Source organism: Notolabrus celidotus, chromosome 15 (genome assembly GCF_009762535.1).
Source record: "Notolabrus celidotus isolate fNotCel1 chromosome 15, fNotCel1.pri, whole genome shotgun sequence".
In the NCBI taxonomy this organism is placed as follows: Eukaryota; Metazoa; Chordata; class Actinopteri; order Labriformes; family Labridae; genus Notolabrus; species Notolabrus celidotus.
Window position 1 is genome coordinate 28,055,767 of NC_048286.1, and position 24,181 is coordinate 28,079,947.

At 40.3% G+C, this 24,181-nt stretch overlaps 1 protein-coding gene across 7 annotated transcripts in view; it reads left to right on the forward strand.

Annotated features, from left to right (window-relative positions):
• Positions 1 to 24,181, forward strand: part of carmil3 (capping protein regulator and myosin 1 linker 3) — a 149,534-nt gene that overhangs the window by 58,966 nt on the left and 66,387 nt on the right. For all 7 annotated transcript variants that reach the window (XM_034702400.1, XM_034702403.1, XM_034702397.1 and 4 more), the window contains exons 13-15: positions 5,248 to 5,357; positions 8,319 to 8,396; positions 17,344 to 17,420. In XM_034702400.1, coding sequence (XP_034558291.1) covers positions 5,248 to 5,357; positions 8,319 to 8,396; positions 17,344 to 17,420 — 265 coding nt within the window. The remainder of the gene's footprint in view (positions 1 to 5,247; positions 5,358 to 8,318; positions 8,397 to 17,343; positions 17,421 to 24,181) is intronic.

The following is a 24,181-nucleotide window of genomic DNA, read 5'->3' on the forward strand; positions in this document are numbered from 1 at the left end:
ATACTGGGTTATTTTGGCTTGCATGTACTCTCACAGATAGCGACCCCTGCATGCACAGCGTGATCCATTTACCAAATAATAATCAGGTCACAATCATAAGTGGTTGATCTGATTTTTTTTTCCTATGTAGGAATTAGTGCAGTGTCCCAATTCCTTTTATCCGAGACAATACAACATGCAGCAGGTTGGTCTGTCCAGCAGATAGTAATACAGCAGAGTGAAGAGGATCAGTTTGATGCAGATGTAAACCCATACATCAGCAGGATGCTCTTGATAGCTTTTTAGCCATTATAGCAAATTGTATTGCATTTTATCTTTTTTTCAAAGATCTTTTTATTTAGATTTTTACACATTACAAACAAAAGATCAATGCAAACAATTCAAGTAAGTGATGTTTTTGTATAAGAAGCACAATAAGTAAATGAATGAAAAACCAAGTCAACAATATGTGATAATAATTTAAAATAAAAGATTGATGAACACTAAGGCAGGAAAATAAAGAATAGTGAAACTACAATACGATGAATAAGTGAATATCAAAAAATGAATAATTGGAAAAGGTAAAAGAGCAATAAGTATAAAAATACATAGATACATATATATATATATATATACATACATACATACACATACATACATGCACATACATGCACATACATACACATACATACATACATACATACATACATACATACATACATACATACATACATACATACATACATACATACATACATACATACATACATACATACATACATACATACATACACATGTAAATAATAATAAAAAATGAATAGATAAATAAATAAACAAACAAATAATAATAATTGGAATCAAAATACTAAGAACAAATTAAGAAGTAAAATTAAAAAATTAAAAAAAGTCTTGCATTTCATCTTAAATGCATGTATGTATAAAGATACTTATCTGATTTAGGTTATATGATGATTTCTGGAGGAGCTGTAGAAGAGAAGTTTGTTGCCTTGCAAAGACAAAACCGAGTCAGACACTTGATTCACTTTGAGAGACACAGACCAGACTGGAGTCTTGCTGATTTCTGAATCACAATCAGAAATACTTTATTTAACCCGGGAGGGAAATTCAGTCATTAAAGTTGCTCCTATACACAATAAGTAAGAATATCAAATAATGTTAATAGAAGAAGTAATTAATAAGATATAGATACAAATAAAATGAAAATAATGATAATAAAAGTATGTACAGAAGGCAGAATAGGCTATTTATAAAATACATGGTTGAAGTCCCCGGAGAGATCAGGAAGAGGGCTCTCTGGTGGTCTTTCTGGAGTCTGGCTATGGCAGCGTTGAGAACGATGGACGCCGTAGTCGGGTTGGCAGAGGGGGGATGTGCTACCAGCACGACATGTGAGATCTCCCTGTGCAGATAATATGGTCAGAGGCCCACAGTGTTCTCGTGCTATTCCAGTACGCCCGGACAGTCTGTAAGCCGTCAATGGAGACGTTGTGGTCGGGAATATTCTGATGCAGCCACGTTTCCGTGAAGCACACCATGCTACATTCCCAAAACTCCTGGCTAGCCCTGTTAGCCCGTCCATTTTATTAGCCAGAGAGCTCACGTTGCCCATGATGAGAGAGGAGAGACACGGCTTCTGTCTCCTCTCCATGAACCTCCGTCTCCTTATACCAGCTCTCCTCCCTCGTAGCTCTATGCCTCCTCTGCCTCCATGTGTCCCAAATCTCCAGAGCTTTGCAGTAACAAGTCTAAGTTTGAAAACACAGAAATGATATCCATCATATATACGTGTTGCTTTATTTAAGTGACATATATAACTCTATTTTTCATTGAGAATCGGATCTGTATTCTTCTTTTTTACTAAGCTGTAGCTTTCTCTTATTTGGAGTAAGATTAGCATCAGCATGAGACAGACAGAGCTTGAAATTGAGTGACTCAAGCCAAAAGTGTTGGCAAACCTTGAAAAGAGTATGTAAAAATAGCTGTTACAAAGCTAAGCTAAAAACACATCTGCACTCTTGTTAAGATATATCTTAGCTGTAGAAGAGTCTGGCTTCTCGCTCTCTGTAACGCTCAGCGCTGAGAGGCAGCACGCCAAAGAGAAAATGATGGACATCTTGGTGAGAGTAGCTGGAAAGACAGCAAAGGCTCCTTACGAGTGGCTGGTTACATTTTACATGTAGCATGTTTTAAATATTCTCTTTGTTCAACTGCTTGTGATCTCGATCAGTATACACTGCTACTGCTAGTGTAGTAGGCGGTTTTTGAAAACAGTCAGAGACTATACACACACACTGGGTAGAGAATAACAAGGCAACATGAAAATGAAGGCAGGACACATAATCACAAAGGAGGGAAAACACAGGAAGTAAAACCAGACTAGGAGAATGTACTTCAAGATAAAAGAAGAAACCGTGAAAACCAACTCAAGGACAAGACCACAGGAAAACACAGGGTGTACAGAAACATGAGGGGATTTACCAAACATCATGAAATGGTAATTTAACAACACCAGGAAACCTGAAAGAAAGACCGAACACACAAGGGAAAACTACAAAATGAAATACTAAACCCACAGAGACCACAAGAACACAAAAGATTCAAGATTCAAGATTCAAGAAAGCTTTATTGCCAAGTGAGCTCTCACACACAAGGAATTTGACGTGGTGAATGGAACACTGGTAACAAGACAGTAAGGACAATAAATATATAAACCTAAACACAAATCTGAAGGTCCAAATAAAAAAAAAAAAAACTATCTGCACAAAGAAAGGTAAAGAAGTACTTTTAAAGACATGAAATAAGTTAAATTAGACTAACCCAGAGTGCACATGTAGTAGATGAATATAATAATAAAACGTGTTATGGAATAATTTACAATATTGCACATGGTTATGAGGTATTGCACCGGAAATCAAAGTATTGCTCATGTATGTGAAACATCACAGGAGTCTTTAGTGGTTTAGGAATAAATTGAGGATATAATACAAGACATGAAGGAAGACAAAAGGATAACTAATACACACAGGAAGTAAAACACAAGGTAGTATCTCCAAAATCAAACAGGAATTCAAAGCCAAATACAACACCAAGAAACTATGCAACTAAACTAAAGCAACTCTTGACTGTATCCTCCATGTTGTTACCCACACTAGCAGAAACGCTTTTGTCACATTGTCAACAGTAAGAGGTGAATTCATTAACTGAGTGTGCCGGACCCTTTCAGCAGATTGATTTGATGAGATGTGTGATTCGGTTGTTCCTGATGTCACTCTTGCAGTTCAGAATCAATCCCGATTGTTTATGAGTTTTGAAGAAAGTTGGGTTTAACCAGCAGCAGCTCAGTAAAGAAAGCTAACAAGATAGAATAAATCAATCAACCAGACTTTATTTATAAAGCACTTTTCATACAAGGACATTGTAAGACAAAGTGCTGTACATAAAATTTTTTTTAAATAGAATAAATTAAGAAAAATATCCCACCCCACAATCCTAAGGTTAAGAACACAATATATGCAACAATAGTAATAAAAACAATACAAATAAAATGAAAAAATAAAAAATAAGTTGCTGAACGAACTCAGGAAACGCTTTCATATCTTATTGAGGAAACACTGGAGGTAAAATAAGATGTTAAAACTCAACACAGGAAATTAAAATCAACAAATAAATATAAATTTGTAAGATAATAAAACACTAAAATATTAAACCATTCAAAGTAAATAAGATGCTATACTTAAGAATAAAATTAATGTGTTCATAAATAAATAAAATAGAATAAAAGTGACTCAATTTGAACTAGATAATAAATAAATGAATAAATAAATAAATAAATAAATAAATAAATAAATAAATAAATAAATAAATAAATAAATAAATGAATAAATAAGCAGATCTGCAGCCTCTATGACGGCAACATGGGAGAGATAAGCAGGTGAAAATGTCATCAGTGGACGGATCAGTCACAGTTTGCTGGTTAGCTTCTTCTCAAAGTTAATCACGTCTCTCTGCTTTCATTGGACAGTATGACTAAAGATTGTTTGACTGTAATTAGGAAGCTGAATAGCAGATTGTAACGAAGACCTTAAATCCCCTGTCAATGTATCAACTTAGGACTTAGTTAGGACTTGCAAGACAGTGGGGTTGACACAGAGATTCAGGGGGAATGCAGTGATGGGGCTGACCTTGAATGCGGAGTGTTGATGTGACTTTGCAGGGGCTGAGCATTTTTAGTTGAATATTTATAGATCTCCCCTCCCTCCCCCTCGGTGCGTCTGTCTCTAAAATACCTACACATATGCCGACACAAGCTGCACGGATACACATTTAGGCCTCAGCCACATATCTGTGTCTCTTAAGATGTGATCAGACATGCTAATAAGCAGATTTATCACACAACCCTGACAGCGTCTCACAGGTCAGACGGCCTCTCAAAGTTTCCAAGCCTCAGCAGAAATGAGCAGCTGAGAGATGGATGGATGGATGGATGGAGGGGGGATTAGACACCCTGACCCCTCTTCCCCTCATTTCCCTGCTAATCGCTACAAATTAGGGATGAAAGGCTTAGCGCTTTGCCAGATTCAGAGTGGTTCATGCAGTTGATGTCTTCCTCCATTTACACCCCTGACGGACAGAAGAGGAGAAACACACATCCTTTAACTGCAGACGGTAGTTAGTGATATATATGGGAGCACACAGCACAGAAAAAAGGTTGCTTGTACACTGTTGTTATTTGTTGCTGCTCGATTTTTCTCCCTGTTGATATTGTGTCTATATTTAATTCCCAGCCTGCCATGGCATGCTGTGCTTTGCCACAGCTTTACAGGGTGAGGATTTTAATGAGGGGTTCCTCCGGGCCTGTGGGTGTAATTGTGTAGTGATCTGATTTGAGAGAATGACTTTCCTTTGTGCCGGCTTTCAGGGGACACTTAGATACTCGGATACAGGAGGAAAAAAAGGGGGCTGGCTTCCTCCAAAAGCTGTTTTGATGCAGGCCTGTTACATGAACTCAGTGGTTTTCTGCTCAATTATTTCCCCCAGCAAGCTCACTCACCCTCTTCCATTATAAAGTTAAGTTTGCATCAGCTGCTTGTAAGTCGTGGTGAGAGCGTTTAACTGGCCCGGTGGAGAAAAAAAAGGATGATTATAAGAAGATTAAATGACAGAAGGATGCATATGACTTGTTTATCCTTATCCCCTCTCTTGTTATTTCTTCTCCCCCTCTGTCTCGTCTCTTTTTCTCTCCTTTAGGTGTTGTTACTCTGTCCCAGGCGCTGTGTTCAAGTGATGACTACTCCAATTCCCTGCTGCATCTTGACCTCAGCAAGAACCCTGGGGTTCTGTCTGGCGAGGATGCCACAGTAAGAGACACAAAGAAAACACACACACATAAGCAGTGCTTATAAGAATTAATCCTCTGGAGACAAACTTCTAATGTTTGCATAATACTTTAAAGGCCCTGGGAACCCAAATCAACAAAATCTTTCTACCAATGATATTTCAGACCATGTGTAGATACTAAAAACGATGGATTTCAAATATTTTCAATCAAGTTTTTTAACACGTTTTCACACTGGGTTTTAAGGGGGCTGGTTTAACCTGATTTTTATTACGTAATAAATATCCAACCAATCAGAAATAAAACGCTGAGTCACTTGCGCACATGTTCAACAAAACAAACACCGCTCCTGCTCAGACTGTCTCCTGACGTCTCAGCCAGCTCCCCTCAGTGTTGCCTTAAGGCTGATTTATACTTCTGCATTGCCCCTTCGCAGCAGAGGCTGACGCAGACATGAGCCCCACATACTTGTGCGTCGATGTGTCCGTGTCACGCAGCAATTCTCCACCGAAACGCTTGTGGGCAGTGTGGTCTCTCTGATAGCTGGTCGCCTCCTTCCGGCCTCGCTACGATCTCTGTTTCCTTTGCCACAGTGATTCAGAGCGTGCTCTGTTAATCTACAGCTGATAGATGTGGCTGTTTATCATACAGACATGATTACAGGAAAGAATAGAGAGGAGGAGATGAAATACACGGCCGATATGCGGCTGATGTCCAGGATCCTGGAAGTGCTGTAAATGTGGGAAACACAAAGCAGCCAAGCAGACCAATCACAGGGCTTGCGGTCCGATTCTATGCGTAGTTACATTTCAGAGGAAGTGCACGTCAGCTAAGTGTGTAGGCCTCTGCGTAGGTACAGGAGCTATGTGGACCCCCGGCGTAGGCTATGCCGTCAATTTGACGCAGAAGTATAAATCAGCCTTCAGCTGTTAGCTTGTTTGCTAATCACGTACCGCCTGTAATCTGTCTGAATAGCTTTCTCCCTGCTCTTTGCACTGCTGTGCTCGTGTGCGTTGTCTCTGTCTTCACATCCACCGGTGAAGATGACAGCTTGTTGTCATTCTTCTATTTCCCTAATTGTGGTGGATTTGGGGAAACTTTGTGACACGGTTGAGTTAATCCGCAGCCGAGTGGCTAAAGCAGTCCTGCACATGCTCCGCTCATTTCCCTCAGGACTGGTTCACTAACTTTACTCAAACAGCTCAGAGTTTAGCTAAACAGCTCCATCTGATACCCGGAGCCGAGCTCCTCTGCATGCACATACTACACTTCAGCCTCCGCTGCTCCAGGCGTCCCATGATCCTAATGCCCCGGAGATTACGAAGTGATAAATCTAATAAATGATATAAGTCCTGATTCTGAAGTATTTTGTAACTCAGCACTCAGAGACCATTGGAAATGAATAATTTTCAGATACTGGAGTTTTTATGTCTTTAGATTCGGAGTCAGGCGGCTCAAACATGCAGGCTGTGAACTCTCTCTTGACCTGTCAATCAAAGAGTTATCGGCCACGCCCACACAGTCCTGAGAAATACTCTGAACTGGAAAATAAGCTGTTCTTGAATCATGTGTTCTCACAGTTCTGGATGTTTATTTTCACTCAAATTTTTGTTGAAGCTTGATTACATACGCACAGACCTTCTGTGATTTGGATATTGTTATCTGTATGTATGGCTGAAGGGGAAACCAGGGAGTGAGAGGTCAAGAAGGTGACACGAAGGTAGAGGTCGTAAAAAAGCTCTCTGGTTTGTCTTGCAGCTTCTTGGTTTCTTAAACTATGAGATCATCTTATACTCTGAAGACGATAAATACCACGTTGAATCTTCACTCTTGATCAGTTGTGCAGACCTTGTCTCGCTTGTCAGATCACTCCGTCAGCTGAACACTTTGCGAAGCTCACTGAAGGCCTAAATAAAGCTCACAAAGACAAATCATCGTTGTTTGAGTGTGTCGTTTTCAGATTTCCACCACACACCTATTCATTTGAATTCTTTTGACAATTTTCTGTCAATCTAGCTAAAATTTGCTGAACATTTAGTTTAGAACGTCTCTGCTATAAGCCTTCCTCAAAACTTCTAGTCCACAGTAAAGAAAGGTTGCTACAAAGCTTTGACTTTACATTGTTGTTGCACATTGCACATTAACTTCTCAGGCAGGGGACTGCGAGTGAAAAGCATTTTCAAATCCAGCAACAAACCCTGGATTCAATTGAAGTGCGGACTTGGGCACTCCAGGATATCAGAGCTGTTGCATTATCTTGTACAGCTTTGGCTCTGTGCTTTGTGGGGCTCATTATATTGCTAGAAAAACTGATTTTAGCCTAAGCATTTTTTTCCAGGCAACCTGCAGAAAGGTTTTCAAACGGGATGTCTTTGTATTTTTTTGCATTTATTCTACCCTCACAAGCCGTACAGAGCTCACTGCAGAGGAGTCTCCACACAGCATGATGTTGCCACCATCATGCTCCACACTGGGGAGCCTTATGTTTATGATGATATGATGGGGGGAAAAAATCTCTCGTCTTGTCTTATCAAACCACAAAACTTTCAGCAGCAGACTTCAATGTCTCCTACTTGTCTCCCGGCAAACTTCATTCTGGATGTGTTTTGTCAAGGTGGTTCTTTCTTCGTTGCTCACCCACAAGGCTGTGACAGGTTAAGCACTTTGCTTGTATCCACACCTTCTTGTGGAATTGCTTGGAGAATTTCTTTGTCCTCTAGAAGAGTTTCCTACAATACAGACTCAACAAAAGTTGGATTTTCAGATAGTTCCCCAGCACTGTGATCAGCTGAAACCTCTCTACTACTAACAGTTTTTTTCTCATTCATCTAATTCCCTCCAATGTAGGATCTGTTTTTTTACATTAGCTTACACAAGGAAACTTCCAGAAGCATTGAAACCCTCTCTATACATTATATATTTTTAAGTATGTATATATATTTCATATTCCTCTCTGAACAGCCGTCCTATTCTCTCCTTGCAGAACCTGTATCTGTTCCTGGCCCAGCCCAACTGCCTGGTCCATCTGGACCTGTCTGGAACAGACTGCACTGTGGACTCGGTTTGTACTCCCCATCTTTGTTACAGTCACTATCCTCCCATCGCTGTCTGATCTCATCTCTAGGATGGGATTCAGGCCAAGAAAGAGGAAAGGGGGAAGCGTCCTGAATGCGAATCATTCGACACACAAACACAATGTTAGCTCAGTTGAGTCACAGTCTTCCTCCTCTGAGCAAAATGCTTTGAGTGATTTTAAAAGCTCTTAGAAGGAGCTACTATACAATCGTATATCCTCTTATGAATTATACAAATGATACACATTTTCAACAGCATACAGGATCCTTTTGTTTCATGCATGTATTCACATCCTTGTCACTTCAGAGGAATGACTCGGTCTGTGTTAACTGTGTCTAATTTTAGCATATTTGCCTGTGTGACAAAAACGCTGTCTTGCCGCATTAGCAGAAACGCTAACAGCTGAAAGGATGACAGAGCTTTCTCTCTGAGAGAGTTCAGTGACCACGCTCGGATGTGTCTGCCCCTGCTGGTTACTGCTGAGATGGCAGTTCTTCCTGGCTCACCCTGAATACAGAAGATTCAGAGAAAACATGTTGAAGGTTTAAGCTCTTAGGATGGTTTTAGTGTCATTCCTCCTTCTACAAAATGTAGTGGTTGGTGAAAAGTGCTATCTGAAACTGAGCTCATATTTAGAGTTTATGTCCACTTCTTGCTGCTTTGACAGTACATCACTACTAGGGCTGTGTACCATTCCTATTTTATGAATTCAACATCAGGTTCTAGTTCTTGGTGATGTTTGTTTTGATCCCATTACTTCTGGGGAATAAAATAAGTATGAATATTTAAGAAACAAATGTTAGCCTGCTTTTACTGTTGGGACATTTAGGCTTTTAAAAATGAAATGTCTTTGTTCCTTTCTTTTGTAAAAACAAACATCACTCCGTCTTATGAGGATAGATCAACAACAAAAATTACAGATGACATTGTTCTCCTTGTTCATCTTGCCCTTCATTACTAAAGTGATCTGATCATGACAGAGTCTCCTTGAACTGTCTGAACTCATATAATAATAGTAATAACAATAATAATATATTTTATTTATATAGCGCTTTTCCAAAACTCAGACACTGTACAATGGTTAAAATCAATTCAAGCAAGGAACACAATTCAAACAAAACAAAACAACAGTACAATCACAAATTAAAAGCTAACTTAAAAAGGTGAGTTTTTAAAAGAGATTTGAAAGCTGAAGGGTCAGAGCAGTTTTGGATATGAGTGGGGAGAGAGTTCCAGAGGGTGGGGGTGGCTATGGAGAAGGCTCTGTTCCCCCAGGTTTGGTGCTTGATTCTGTGAGGTTGAGACAGGAGGTTGGCGTGTGAGGAACACAGGCTATGGAAAGGAGTGTGATGGTGGAGGAGGTCAGTGAGGTAGGAAGGGGCCTGGTGGTGGAGGGCTTTGTGGGTGAGGAGGAGGATTTTAAACTGTATCCGGTAGGTAGGGGACGGGGAGCCTGTTGGAGGACGTGATGTGGTCATGGGAGCGGGTGCAGGTGAGGAGTCGTGCAGCAGAGTTCATATCTCACAAAAACATGTGTGACAGATATGTAGACATTTGTTTACCTTATATAAATGCGACTCTGTGCTCAGCTGTGTTTTGTACCTGAGTGTGAGAAGATGTTGCTAAAGCTGCTACTGCTAACTGTGGCCAAGGTGTTTTTGTGAACAGGAGACCGCAGCACATCAAATACTGTGCATTATCCTCAAATTCACTCCATGTTGAAGCAGATACTTCATCATATTGGATACTTCCCCCTTGGATGAATGTCTTTGCTGCACATGTTGCACTTTATTTTCTTGTTTAGTGACGCTTAGCCAAACATTCAATCACTTTTTGAAGGCTGCCATGATCATCTTCTCGCAATATTGTTGACAAACTGGGCTTTAAAGGATGTAATATTAAGTTGGCAAGGCAGATAAGGTAAGCTTCTGTGAACCCTAAACAAAAATCCTCACACTCAAATCATTTCAAGCCAAAATAACATTCATGAATCATTGGTATCTTTTTGGCGATTATTCAAATAATTATTCTCCTACTGTTACTTACTGCGGTTCTCAAACAGCTTTAAGACGCTCTATAGCCACCATCTGGCGGGAATACCATATTACAACCAGGCACCGGTAAAAACAATGAAAAATTGTTCTTTTAAAATGAGACAATCTTTGCATTAAATCTTCAATCTTTAACAAGTGAACGAATATTCAAGCATTCGAAAATGTCCCATGTCCCACCCCAATTATGAAGTCACTATACTGCAGTGCAATATTTCATCTTATGATAAAAATAAATCTCTTTGAAGTTTGAGATTTCAACCAATTTTCACTGATGCTTTTAAATCTCCTCAAACCTACCTTTGCTTATAGTCATGCTTCATTCTGCTTGTTATTCTGATGTTGACTAGCGAGGGTGGTGAAGTTTCATTGTTGAGTCAACAGAACATGCACATCCCCACTGGATACCTTTAATGAGTGTTGTTTTACACAGCACTATAAATGCCCTTTCAGTGTTTCCTGCATGACATGGCGGGGGAAGTGGCGACTGGGGTCTATTGAAAATATTGAAATATATAATCCTATTTATATAACCTTATAACATCGGACTTCTGTTAATAGGTGAGGTTATATGAAGTTGTAATTTGCTCTCCAACTTGTTTTTATGTGGGTTCACAAATTATTTCAATTTGCTCAACACACACACACCACACTGAGGACTTTCCCACCTTTACACACACAGCAGTGTATCCCACTCTGCCTCCTCCAGCTTCTCTTATGAGTCTGATCTTTGGACAGTATTTATCATCAGCTTAATCCATAAAGGCGTCCAAATAACACAGTGTTTCATTCCATATATTGATCTACATGTGGGCAGGACTTGTTGATGGCATCATTCACAATGATCCTAATCTAAGATAGTGCAGAATGGCATCAGCAGCCAGCCACCAGCTGCACATAACTTTAACGCAGCGGCATGAGAAGGTTCATATTTAACCTGAGACATCACACCTCAGTCAATGCATAAGCAGGAGCAACGAACTGAAGGAGTTCTTTTTCTCTGCTCCCACCTGCAGAGCCTCAGTGAGCAGAAGTTGCTGATTATCAGACACTAGGGGCAGAGAGCAACAAAAGATCATGTAGTTCACTGATCGTGGGGGACTGTTGGAATAGAAATAAAAGACAAAATGTAAGAGTAAGTGGATGCACTTGGGTAGTCAGAAATATACTCGGGCAGCCAGGTATCATCGTGGAAGCTCCGCTGTTTGATGATGTGCTTTCTGTCAACTGATCACAAAGAGTTCAGCCCTCTGTTTTGCTTCTGAACCACGAGCAGATGAACGATCAGCTTGCATTAGCAGTAATTTAATATCTCTCTGAAGCAGCTTCAGCAGAATGAACAGTAAGACAGTGAGCCTAATATCAATGAGGTAACATTACAAACACTGCTGGGTTACATTCATGCATATGCTCCCTCTCAGTCTCTTTGTTTATGAAGGCAGTTTTCAGGATGTAAATGTGATAAATGGTTGTTTTTAAAAGCTGCAAACCAAAAATAGTATCAAAACAGAGATTAAGTCAAGAAGCATACGAACTTTAAACTTACTCAACTCAACTCAGCTCAACTTTATTTATATAGCACCTTTCATACATAAAAACAAGCAGCCCAAAGTGCTTCACACAATAACAGAGAGACAGGGGCGGCTGTGGCTCGGAAGGTTGGAGGTTCGATCCCAGCTTCAGCAGTCACATGCCGAAGTGTCCTTGAGCAAGACACTGAAGCTCGAATTGCTCCCTCTGTTGTGTGTGAATGTGAACAAATGAGTTCAACTAATACTGATGGTCCCTCACTACATAGCAGCCTCTACCATCAGTGAGTGAATGGGTATGATTTGGTGAACGTGACGAGTAGTGTAAAAGCACTTTGAGTGGTCAGAAAGACTAGAAAATCACAAGTCAATTTACCATTTACAGAAAACAACAGCAATGGTAAAATTATAAAATGCATGATTATAAATAAAATACTTCAAAATTAAAGAAAATCAATACAGTAAAATTAATAAAATAAGTAAGAGTGGAAAGAAAAGTTAAAAATAAGATAGAGTTAACAAGATCAGATGAACACAATAAATAAATAGATAAATAAATAATTACATTTTATAAATAAATATTTTTTTATAAATAAAATAAATGTTAAAGCAATGATTAAAATGATAATGATTAAAATGATAATGATTAAAGTAATAATAATAATAATAATAATAATAATAATAATAATAATAATAATGCAGCCCAGGGCTAAAAACAAACTACTCCAAATTAAAAGCTAGATTAAAAAGGTAAGTCTTAAGTTTACTTATAAAAACACCCAGACAGCTCGCCGTTTTAATGTCCAGAGGCAGAGAGTTCCACAGCTTAGGGGCATAAACACAGACTCTGACTTATTAAGCTGGTAAAAGCAGCTCTTTTATCTCCTCCCTTTATACTTTGAATAAATAAAAGGATCTGAAAGTTCCACCAGGGCATTGTCCTTAACACTCCCCTGTAGTTAACTGTGCGTGTGTTTGCTGTCATTCTTGCTGTACTTCACTCCAGCAGTTTTAAACCCTAAGGAGCAGGCAGCATGTCAGCCAGGTATCTGTTTCAGGAAGGGATGGTCCACCTCATGAAACCTATCCACCTCCTTCCTCCCTGTAAATGTGGGCCATGAATTTTGTATTGAATTTTGTGCACGAATGAGAATCATTGCATCTCGTCTGCTTTGTTTGCAACTTGCTACAACTTTTTTCTCTCTATTTCTCTTCAAAATGAAATACCCTTGAGACCAAAAGTGGTTTCTTTGTGACGGCGTGTTCAGGTCCTGTTTTACTAATTGTCATTTCTCCTGTGGAGAGAAACTGTCTGAGGGTGAATTTGTCTTTTTTAGTGCTGGCCTGTTGGATTGAATTATTAATAAGTTCCTGTTTTAATCTGTGCCGATGTACCGACGACGGTCGATTAGTCAGTTTGCGTGATGGATCACTCTGCCGGGGAAAAATTGATTTGTCCGATAGTTTAACCTCTCTCGAGTGATGAGATTCTACTTAAAGGCTCACAAGAAATTGGGTTTTGATGCCAATTTATTTCAGCCTGGAGCCTTCTCCTGTCCAACAAACACACATTTATCATCTTTATTTCAAGATTAATTAGTCAGAAAATTCCTGTGTATTACTTTTGGTGCTTTCCATATTCCATAACCCTGACGTTTGAAAGGGAGCCATGTGGTCGTGAGAGGAGAGGTGATTGGATGTGCTCCTTTGATAGATGATATATGAGTGGCTGCACTGCTGAATGATACTACATTGATTCTAAACACAGGGAAACTGCAGGTGACAGGATGCTTAATGTCCTACACCAAGTTTGAGCAGCTTTTTTTTCCTCTTTAATGTGAAACTTGACATTTGATGGATATTCTCTATAAAGGAGAGGACTGTAAGTAATTCCTTTTTCTCTGGTTTGCTTTCAGCTCCACTTTGATTCAGTGTAAAACAGTTACACTCCTTATTGCCTATTTGCTCCTGCTATGGAGAATTAGTGGACTCATTCTGGCAGACAAGCTTTTTCTGTACATTCCCTCAAAGGTCTGTAGAAATATGATGCCTTTCTGCAATATAGCATTCAGCTGCATTAACCCTTAAATGGACCACAGCATTAAAGAACAAGTCTGGTATTTTCAAGTATTATTGTCCAAGTAACCCAGAGCTGATTTAAATATCATTTTTATTTCTAAACATTCATCTCTATCTCTGAATGGTAACCAGAGACTGTGCAAAATATGGACGTAGTATCCGTGACGTCACCCATCTGTTTCTGAAGCGCTGTTTTGAGGCAAATCGACGGGGGCAGCCATATTGCTGCGGTCGAGCGATTGTGACGAACAGAGGCGGGCTTTGTGCCTCCTCACTGACAGCTACAGTGTTCCCGGCTGCCAATCAAGTCAGCTGTGCCTCTCATTGGAAGACTCACAATCTAAATTTCTCTGAAATTGCAGCATTAGAAAAAAATATACCCCCTGTACAGTGTGTGCCGATTGAGAAATGAGCTATCCAGACTACACTCGTCTTTTGTACCAGGCTGTAAACATGTTTATTTCTGCTATTTCGGCTTTTTGTTTTTAATTGGTGTGTAAGTGGTTTCCGGTACTGCCGGTGCCAGCCTCAAGCGGATCCTCTTAGAACTTCAGTTTTTTGCGCTCATCCTCACTGAAAGTTCAAATTCTACATTCAGATTTTAAAATTCACCATCACTTACCAAGAAACACATCGATTCAATGAGAGCAATATTTAACATGACACCATCATCAATACTGAAACTGATACTCAGGTACAATACTTCCATTTATAACCAAACCCCTTCAAAACTAACGATACTCCCATCAGCCTTTGCTGTACTTTGTGTTAAACATCCTAACATGACACGTTAAAATGCTGACCCAAGTGAACACCACACCTGGTTGATACCAGAAGTGAAACACTGTCATTGAGAGAACTTATTAAGGCTGAACGTCACAGAGCTGTCAGCGTCGCTACAGATATTAGTTTTATTTTGTTTTGAACTCAAGATTTGATTTCAACATTTATGTTGAAACAGGACATCATGAAATTATGATGAATGGAGCGACTCCTACGAGTAAGCAGTTGGAGCTGCACTGATTTCACACTTGACACGGGTCACTCTTACAGTGACATGACAAACGTATCCCTCCAATTTGGCGACTTATTTAAGCTTCATGTTTTTCTGTCTCTGCCAATGTTACAGCTGCCCTGCATAAGTGCTGCACTCAAACATTCAGCCCCACCACCACAACACCAGCAGACACCTGCAGGCCCTGACTCAGGGATTAAGATGTTATCTCATCGCTCCTTAATTTCTGCATGTAAAAAATCTAACCGAAAAGAGATGAGGTTGGTGCTGAGACGGCAAACACAAACAACCACGGGTGCGATAATCATTACATAACATTAAAACGTGACTTGTCTGACTGAATGTACATAACTTGTGAAAACTGAATGTCTCATTGTTATGAAATGTGAGGAACAGATCAGAGTGTAGTTTTCACTGGCAATGTAAAGCCTCACTCTGCAGTTACACATGTTCTCATGTTAGGGATCTGCAGCCTATTGCATCAGCGGTGCGTCAGTTCAAACGTAGCTATAGTTTGAATGCAATTTCTCATTTAGGATGGAGTTTTCACTCTACTAACGCTTTGGGCATTGCACCAGCTGAGATAGTTCCAAGGTAAGCCTGAGTTACAACTTAATTCTTACACTTGGCTCCTAGTAGGTGTAAATTCCTGCGTACCGGTTGCTAGGAGCGTTGTTTTGAAAGGTGGGGTGATTTGGAGGAGGATGAGGATATATAGAGGGTTCTCCCAGCTAGATTATATCTGCAACGCAATATCTGCGAGAGATAACATCCTTTGGAAAAATATGATGACCAAGATTTGCGCTCCTGAGTATTAACATATGTTGTAATTGATAATTTCATCACTCGATGTCACTGTTATTATACACACTGTAGATTAAGGCTTTAGGCTATAGTTATCACCCCACTTTAGTTTGATTCAGCTGTTGGTCAGTTCCGAGAGGATTAGGCACGAAAGATAACAATGCATCAACATTGGTGCTTTCCTCTGATTGGCTGCTGGAAGTGTAAACGTCATATCTGCGACAAGGTTTTGGTTAATTTGGACGTTGCGGTCTACTAGTTAAGATGAACCTGACGTTTCTGTGGTGAAACCAAACATTGACACAACTTAAGCTACAAACTAATTCGTTTCAACGTATGCTTTTAGTGTGGGCTTTACACCCTAACTTAGGACACAGCCGGTGCAACAGGCTGCTGGTCTTTGAAGCACGCCCTGCACTGACCTTGGGTTGGATAACATTTAAGCGAAGCTAAGGCTCCCAACTGCAAAATGCTACAAACTATTGGTCCGGTCTTTCACAATGAATTGCATTTCCTTAGCGTGTCAAATGAGGCTTTTAGGTTCAGAAAAGAAACAAGCCCCTAAATGCTGTCAGTCAAATGCACTGGATTAAAACCTCCACACTGAAATGTAGTTTAGTAGATGTACTGTATGAAGTTTCTTAAAAATTGAACACACACAGAATGTACCAAAGCCCAGCTCTCCACTGCTGCTCCCACTGAACACAGCTGATACCAAAGTCTAGACACCGAGTCAATGACTGCTTTAGCCAAATCCCCTTATCAGAGTTTCCCAGTGAAACTGAGACGCCACAGTTTAGAGTCTATGATGAAGAACATTTCATGGTTTCCTGTTTTTCTCACAGAGATATAAAGAAGCATCTCAAACAGCAGATTAGGAAACCAGAAGTCACAACAGGTTTGTGTATTTGTTACACCTACAGAAACTTGATGTTTCTGCAGGTGTGACGTCGTGTGACGTCATGATGTGACGTTTACCTTGTATTCCAAACACTCTCCACGTTTGGATGAGATGGCTTAGGCTTTCTTACAGCAATAAGAAACATGGTATGATTTTGTCTGAAGCTTAACCATATGGCCCGATAAAGGATCAAATAAATCCTGACAGAAACTCTTTGTGTCCTGATTTGACCAGCTGTAGGATCTCATTTTGCTCTGTCCCATTTTCACAAGCACAAATCTGCAGCATCAGGCCTCTGTGACATTCTCACTTTTAGTGCTGTCTATAATGCCAGCATGATACATTTGGGGATGTTTTATTGAGGAGGCTTTGGCCAAAAACGAAATCCAGTGGCATCATTTTTTTCAACTCTGCTCGAGACTGCATTTGTGTCAACTTAAATCTCCACTATAACCATTTGTGCTGCATTCAAGAGCCAAAATAACTGTTATACAACACACTCACATGCTCTGTAGTGAACATAACTCTAGCCATGTGTCTCTGTCTCTTGCCAGCTGTTTGGGGCGTTGCTGCGAGGCTGTTGCGCTGACCTCTCCTACCTGAACCTGTCCAAGAACTCCTTCTCTCACAGGTGGGTGTTTACTTCCTGTCTAAAATCTCTGATATGGCTTTTTTGTTCTTGTGTTTTTTTTATCCATCTGACTCAGCCAAACAACTCTGGAGGAATTCCAGTGAGGTGGCGCCGAGCAGAGCAAGCATCATCATTTATTTTCTGCTGTAGATTAGTGTTTAGCCCTGGACCTCATTGACGTAATTAGCGTGCACACTCTGCTCGCTCTTGCCTCATTTGTTCTGGCTCACAGCATGTGTGTGTGTGTGTGTGTGTGTGTATTTGCAGGATGCATTTCCGTCTTTCTTTTTACATACGCGTGTCTGCATTTGCTAACAAGTTCTCCATCTGTCAAGCAGTTGTTTGCATGCCCGAAAGTCTTCTTCGTGTGAGTTGTAAGTGTATGTTTCTGTGTGTGGGTGTATCTTCGCGTGCGTCTGTGTTTACCTTGCTAGCAGGCAGAAGGCGTCTCCAGCTCTCATCATGTCAAGTCCCTCAGGAGCCCAGGAGCTTCCCTGCTCAGCATATTACATTACACAATTACAGAGAGAGAAGTTGGTGAAAAATGAGACTAATTTTAGACAGGAAGGGAGTTATTGTTCTGATCCCCAGGCTCCCACGCTTGCACTTTTTTTCCTCTGTCTGTTTCTTTGTATTAACTGTATCTCTCAATCCATCTCTCACAGTTGTCATGTACTCCTGCACTCCTAATTTTCCTTTTCACCTTCTTTTCTTCATTTTTTACTGTAATCTTGCTCTTGCTGGAGCTGCTGCTCACCTAGTTCTCTAATTTCTAACAGAGGGGTCTGCTCTCCCAGTACATCCAAGCTCTGTCTATCATGTGTGTCTGGTTTTGCTCTGGTTTAATGTCTTCCTGACATCCTTCTTCTTCTCTTCTAATATACCTTACCTTAATATCTCTCTCTCTCTCTCTCTCTCTCTCTCTCTCTCTCTCTCTCTCTCTCTCTCTCTCTCTCTCCTTATCATCCTTTCTCTACATCCTGCACTGTTAACACACCTCTTCTCCTCGTATCCTCTGCACTCCTCCCTCCCTCTCTCTCTCCCCCTCTTCTTGCCGGTCATGGCTTCCTCTGGTATTAAATGCACGCTGCCTCAGTGCTGCCGGCCAGGCGGCCGTAGCGTTATGGTGTCAACACGGAGCCACAAAGCTGAACCGAGCTGATAAGAACCGCCCGGGTGCTGTTTCATGAATATGGAACTGACTGCCTCCTTCAGCCATCACGCTTACACAGAGAGATGAGGCACTTTCCAGAAACAAGGAGCAGCCGCCGTAGATACAGTTACACACACATACACAGGTTTAGTAACAAGCTGCTGATACAGCTCTCTGGAGAGTGTGTTCTTTGAGAGAGAGATAGTGACACGGTATCTGCTCGTGAGACAGAAGCCGTTCGGTATCGGCGGCGTCCTGACAGGCTGTATGCTAATCATTACAAATGGGTCAAAGACGAGCCAGTGTTCCTCACACTGGGAGGTTATCACAGGAACAGTGACAGTGGCTCCCAATGTGGCTGCCTGCTTTTCCCTCACTACTATCCTAATGTCTTTATCTTGGCCTCTTTTTCCCTCCCACTCTCCTCACTCCTTATGACCTTTTCCATTTTTTGCCCCTCACAGCTTCATTTTCTTCTACTTTCCCCCCTCCGTTATCTTCATTTTTCTTTTATTCCTTTCCTCTCCTAACATGCAGTTTTATCTTTTCACCAAGTTAACACGGTTTTATCTGTGTGGGGTGAACGTCAGGGCATTATTAAAGTCCGACTCGGGCACCCATAAATTTGCCTTAACACTGGAGAAAACTGATATCCTGCAGTTCAAGGAATACATTAGTTTGTTGCCTTCTGTGATGATACAGGAGTTTGCAGGGCTTGAAATAAGCATTGCCAACAAGCGTCTTGTGGCTGTTAATGTTGTCACATCACAAGCCAGCTCTGCAAGTCTGAAATCCAAATCTTATTTTAACAACACGATCATGACAATCTGTGGAAAATGCTTGGTCATGTGCACACAAGGACAAAAACTCACAATGCAATATGCAGAAAGGGATTCTGTGAAGCAGAGTGGAAATTGGAGGGGCGTAGTGATTATTCATTATATTCTCAGCCAGTCACATTACCACTCTGATCCCTATTAAACAGCTGTGCCAAACACATGGGCACATGACAGCGCCCGGCTCAGTAATGAGATAGGAGAGCAGAGCAGCTTTTCAGATACAGTGTCAGAGAGGTTCAGGCAAAACATGCTGCCAGAGGCGAGCCATGTATCGTGTTAGGCTGAATTCATATTAGTGAGGAAGGTGGACACTAGGTCATGGTGATATTTGTTTAATGTGTAGTGTTGTGGAGTTTATTCAGAGGGAAAATTAAATGCATCTGAAGTTTTATTTCCCTGTAGCAGATAAATAGAATATTAAAATGGTAATGAATATTATAAACAGCCTGTATGAGAATGAGAATGCGTGCGTGGTCAAAACATTTGAAATGAAAACAAAGTCAAACCTTTTATAAGATTGTATCAGAGTATAATGAAACACTTAAAGCTGGGGTTGGTAGTCAGATTTAGATACACTTTTTTTTATACTGGTTAAAATGATCTTTATGTCCCGATGGCAATCAAAACATAATGTGTTCTTAAAAAGAGAGCGAAAAAAGCTGCTATCTACAGCTGGGAAAACACCAACCAATCACGGCCATTAGGGTCCAATTTATGAAACCAATCAAATCCCGTCCTGTCGTTCTGCCCGCCTCGTGTACGTACATTTCCCCGGCGTGCACTCCTCCCCGTCCCCTGCCTCTGCTTCCCCTGCCTCTATTTACTGCCCCTCTCGGGTCCCCTCTGACCCGATGAGGTGCTTTGCTCAGGACTGTAGTCCAGATCAGAGTCTAAAAAGCTCTCACCACAGGGGCTCTGAGAAGCAAAAGAATTAATGACATTTAGTAAGTCCTACAGAAAACGTAGATGTATAATAGCGTCCATCAGGACGCTGTAGGGATGACGAGCCGATTCGTGAACACGTTGAGCTTTACTAACCGGTGACTGTCGGCCGTAAGCACGCCAACCAACAAAGCAACAATCAATGTTTGAATGAATGAAAAACTTCTCCTGCCCGTCCCTCCTCTCTCCCTCTCGCTGTGAGTTGTCAGTACTAACAACAGCCATGTTTGTTTGTGTTTTTAACACAATTGAATCAGTCACGATCATATGGTCGCGAAGCAGCTGCGCTCGAGCATGTGAGTGGGGGCATCGTTTTGGAGGAGCTTCGAGGGGAGGGGGGGAGGGGTTAGACGGAGTCCTGAGGAAATGCTACATTGAAATTCATGCTAGTTTTCCGTGACTACCAACCCTAGCTTTAAGGAGTAATAATAATGATTTGAAGTGTTAGTACATGTTTTAAAAGGATTGTGGCGGCTTATAGCATCGAGAATTTGCATCAATGGCCAACACTATCTGCTTCGTTTCAACGTCCAATTCATTATGAAAGTTGCTTAAACATGCCAATAAAGTCTGCAACTCTGAGCAGTTTGATCCTCTTTAGTATTTGATTGTTGAGATGAAGACACAATCAAAGTTTCACTCCGAATGAGGCTGTCAGTGAATTTGACAGTTTTTGCAATGAGGCCCATTTGCACATAGAGGCACATTTTGCCCCAAATGAATCCATAACAACTAATGTAAATATATGCAACAAAAAAAAAACTGGCACACAGATATACTATTTGCTTGGCAGCACAGTTTTAGGAGCATTTAACCCTTTGTGCATGCTTTAATCTTTTTGTGTCATTAGCGGAGGCTAAGCAGGCGCAAAATCTGAGCAGTCCTTTGAAGAAACATTCTGCATTCTGTATTTTCAGTTATGTGAGATGAGCTGTTAAACTGCTGAAGTTAGAATGAGTCTTAAAAGCATATGATAGCAGATGATATAGACATTTCATTAAGAGTTCCTGTTTATTTCACATGAAAGAGTCCTTTATGATTCATCTTCAGTTCCTCTGTGAGTCAACATTGTGCAGTATTCAGCACACTAAAGAATCTTAGAGAGAAGTTTCTGTAGCAGCAGGGTTTTAAGCAGAAAAGGTCTCTATCAGGAGCATAACTTGTAAGTCATGCATAAATAAACTTTACAAAGTATTTTTTTAGTCTGCTAGCTGTGTAACTTGAAAGGATAGTTCGGTTGTTTTAGTAACCTACAGGTAATGCGGGTCAGCTCGGCCCATTTGATAAGGAAGCAGCTGGAGAACCAGAACTGAAACTAGGTTACGATGTGCTGCAGACGAGGTCAGCTCTACCACATCATTTAGCTCAATTTAACAAACTCCAACCCAAACAGTATCCTCAGTGTAAGTGTACGCTTCATTCGGAACATTTTCAGTGCTTTATATATTTTTATATGATGTATGGGTCACTGATTTGTTGTGGATTTTTATATTTTTGCATCACAGTTTGACATTATTGTAAGCAACAGATGCTGAACATTATCTGGCTTGCACAGTATGTGCTATATAATGTTAAATCCTACTTTTTCCACCTCAAACAAATCTCCCAAATAGGATCATTCCTTTCGTTTAGATTACTGTAATGCACTTTTAACAGGTATCAGTCAGAGCTCCCTCCACAGACTCCAACTGGTTCAAAATGCTGCTGCTTGGGTTTTAACAGGCACAACCAAATACTGACACATCACTCCTGTCCTCGCCAGCTTATATTGGTTGCCAGTTTTTTATCGTGTTAATTTTAAGATTTTATTGATTGCTTTTAAAATGTAAAATGGAGAGGATCCAAACTATTAAAGAGATCATTTAACCCTGTATGTTTGGGCGGCCTCTCAGATCTGTGGATGCAGCTCTGCTGGATGTACCAGGATCCCACCTTATAACAAAAGAGGACCAGGCTTTCTCAGCAAGAGCTCCAAGAGTGTGGCACTCCTTGCCGTTACCAATAAGACAGTCCACAACCTTAACTGCTTTTAAATCCTTGCTCAAAACCTTTTTATGTAAAAAGGCTTTTCTAAACCCCTTAAACTTGGCTATTTTTCTGCATTCTGATGTCCTGTTTTTCCTGTTTTTTTTTCATTTGCTTTGTAATTTTCTGCATTTTTTGCTGTCAAGCACTTTGTGACTTTGTTACCAAAAGTGCTATAGAAATAAAGATTATTATTATTATTATTATTATATGCATTATTTTGTATGTGCATATATGTCCTAAGAACCAAGCCCCGGAAGTCCCCCCAAAAAATATCTTTTATCTTGTGCCCACGACAATTATTTTGCTTGAATATTTCTATTCTATCTATGATATTTGCCCAATGACTTTATTTTTTAAACGGTGAATCTGAAATAAACAAACAGATAGGCCTATAAAACTTGGGAGTAATCCTATGTTATATTGATTTTATGATTTTGCTTTTATGTTCAGTATTTTGTGTTTAAAACTCACATCAAACACTTTTTAATCTCAGCTCATCACATACTGACTGTTTAGAATCTAACGTACGTTTATGATCTTAGGGAATGTTTTAAGCTCTGTCTTTTCACCGTTATTAAACTCAGGTGATGTGAAGTTTCAGAGAAGTCTGAGCTGCTAGTGTCCAATCAGTGAGTGATGTTTGATAAGGGGGCGTGTCTGTCAGAAAGACTCCGGCTGAGCCTGTTGTCTTCCAGTAAGCGAAGCAGATGATTTCTTCTCATAACAGTACCATGTCCACAAGAGGAGCTATAATATCAAGTACAACTTGATTAAATTAGTGTCCTCCATTTGGCTGTATGTTGACAATACACATCTGAACTAGTTTGAGAGGTTATAATTATCTTGTGCGTCTTTGTGGGACTTCAGGGGCTCCATACCTAAGGCACTGCTTTCCTGAGGTTTCTATTTTCTTGTCATAAACATCACTTTTAACAGCGATCACCTGCAGGCGCAAATGTATCAGCATTCTCATTTATTGCTCTACTTTGTTTTAAGTGTTAAATATACAATGTGAATGTTGTAACCCAGCAAAATGAGACAGATCTTTGGTCCAAACTCTGCACTGTGCACAGTAATTGTGAGGACATTTGCATACTGATGAAGATTTCCTCAAGGGGCTGTTTGCCCAAGTTACAGCCTCACAGAGCTGCTAGAATCTTGTTTTCCTCCATTACTCCGTTAATCTGAGATATGAGGTTTGATTTTATTCTGAAAGATAATAATGAAATCATTCAACCTTATATAGAAATCTTGTCCAATCGGGACAAAGCAGAGTTAACATGATTCATGCATTCACAGACATTTTGGCGCGTCACTGGACAAAAGCACACAGCTGTGGTTGATAACATTGATCAATGAGTCTGTTCACTGAGCTGAGCTTTCATTACCAAGATTGTTTCCACCTGTGGTTTCTCTACTGTGACAAGTCAAAATGTCTGCCATGAGAAAGGTCTTCAAGAAATGGTGAGCTGAACTATATTTATCTTTGAATACAAAATAATGTGCTATTTTTCCTTTTGTCCACGTTCATAGACAACTGAATTCACACTTGAGTTTGTAAATGGAAGTGATAAATGTCATTTTAACCATGCTGCTCACAGTGCCATGTCATTTCAACAATGCTCAGTTTATCAGAATCATGTGCTGGTTAAAAAGCTGCTCAGTAACATATCAGCTGCCTGAAGAGAGGGGGTGTTTTGGGTTTTTTGCTCTGAAACTCCTCATGTTTCCAGAGGATGTCCTCTCTTTCTCTCCCTGCCTCACATCTTTTTGTTCCCTTGCTGTTTCCAGACCCCCCT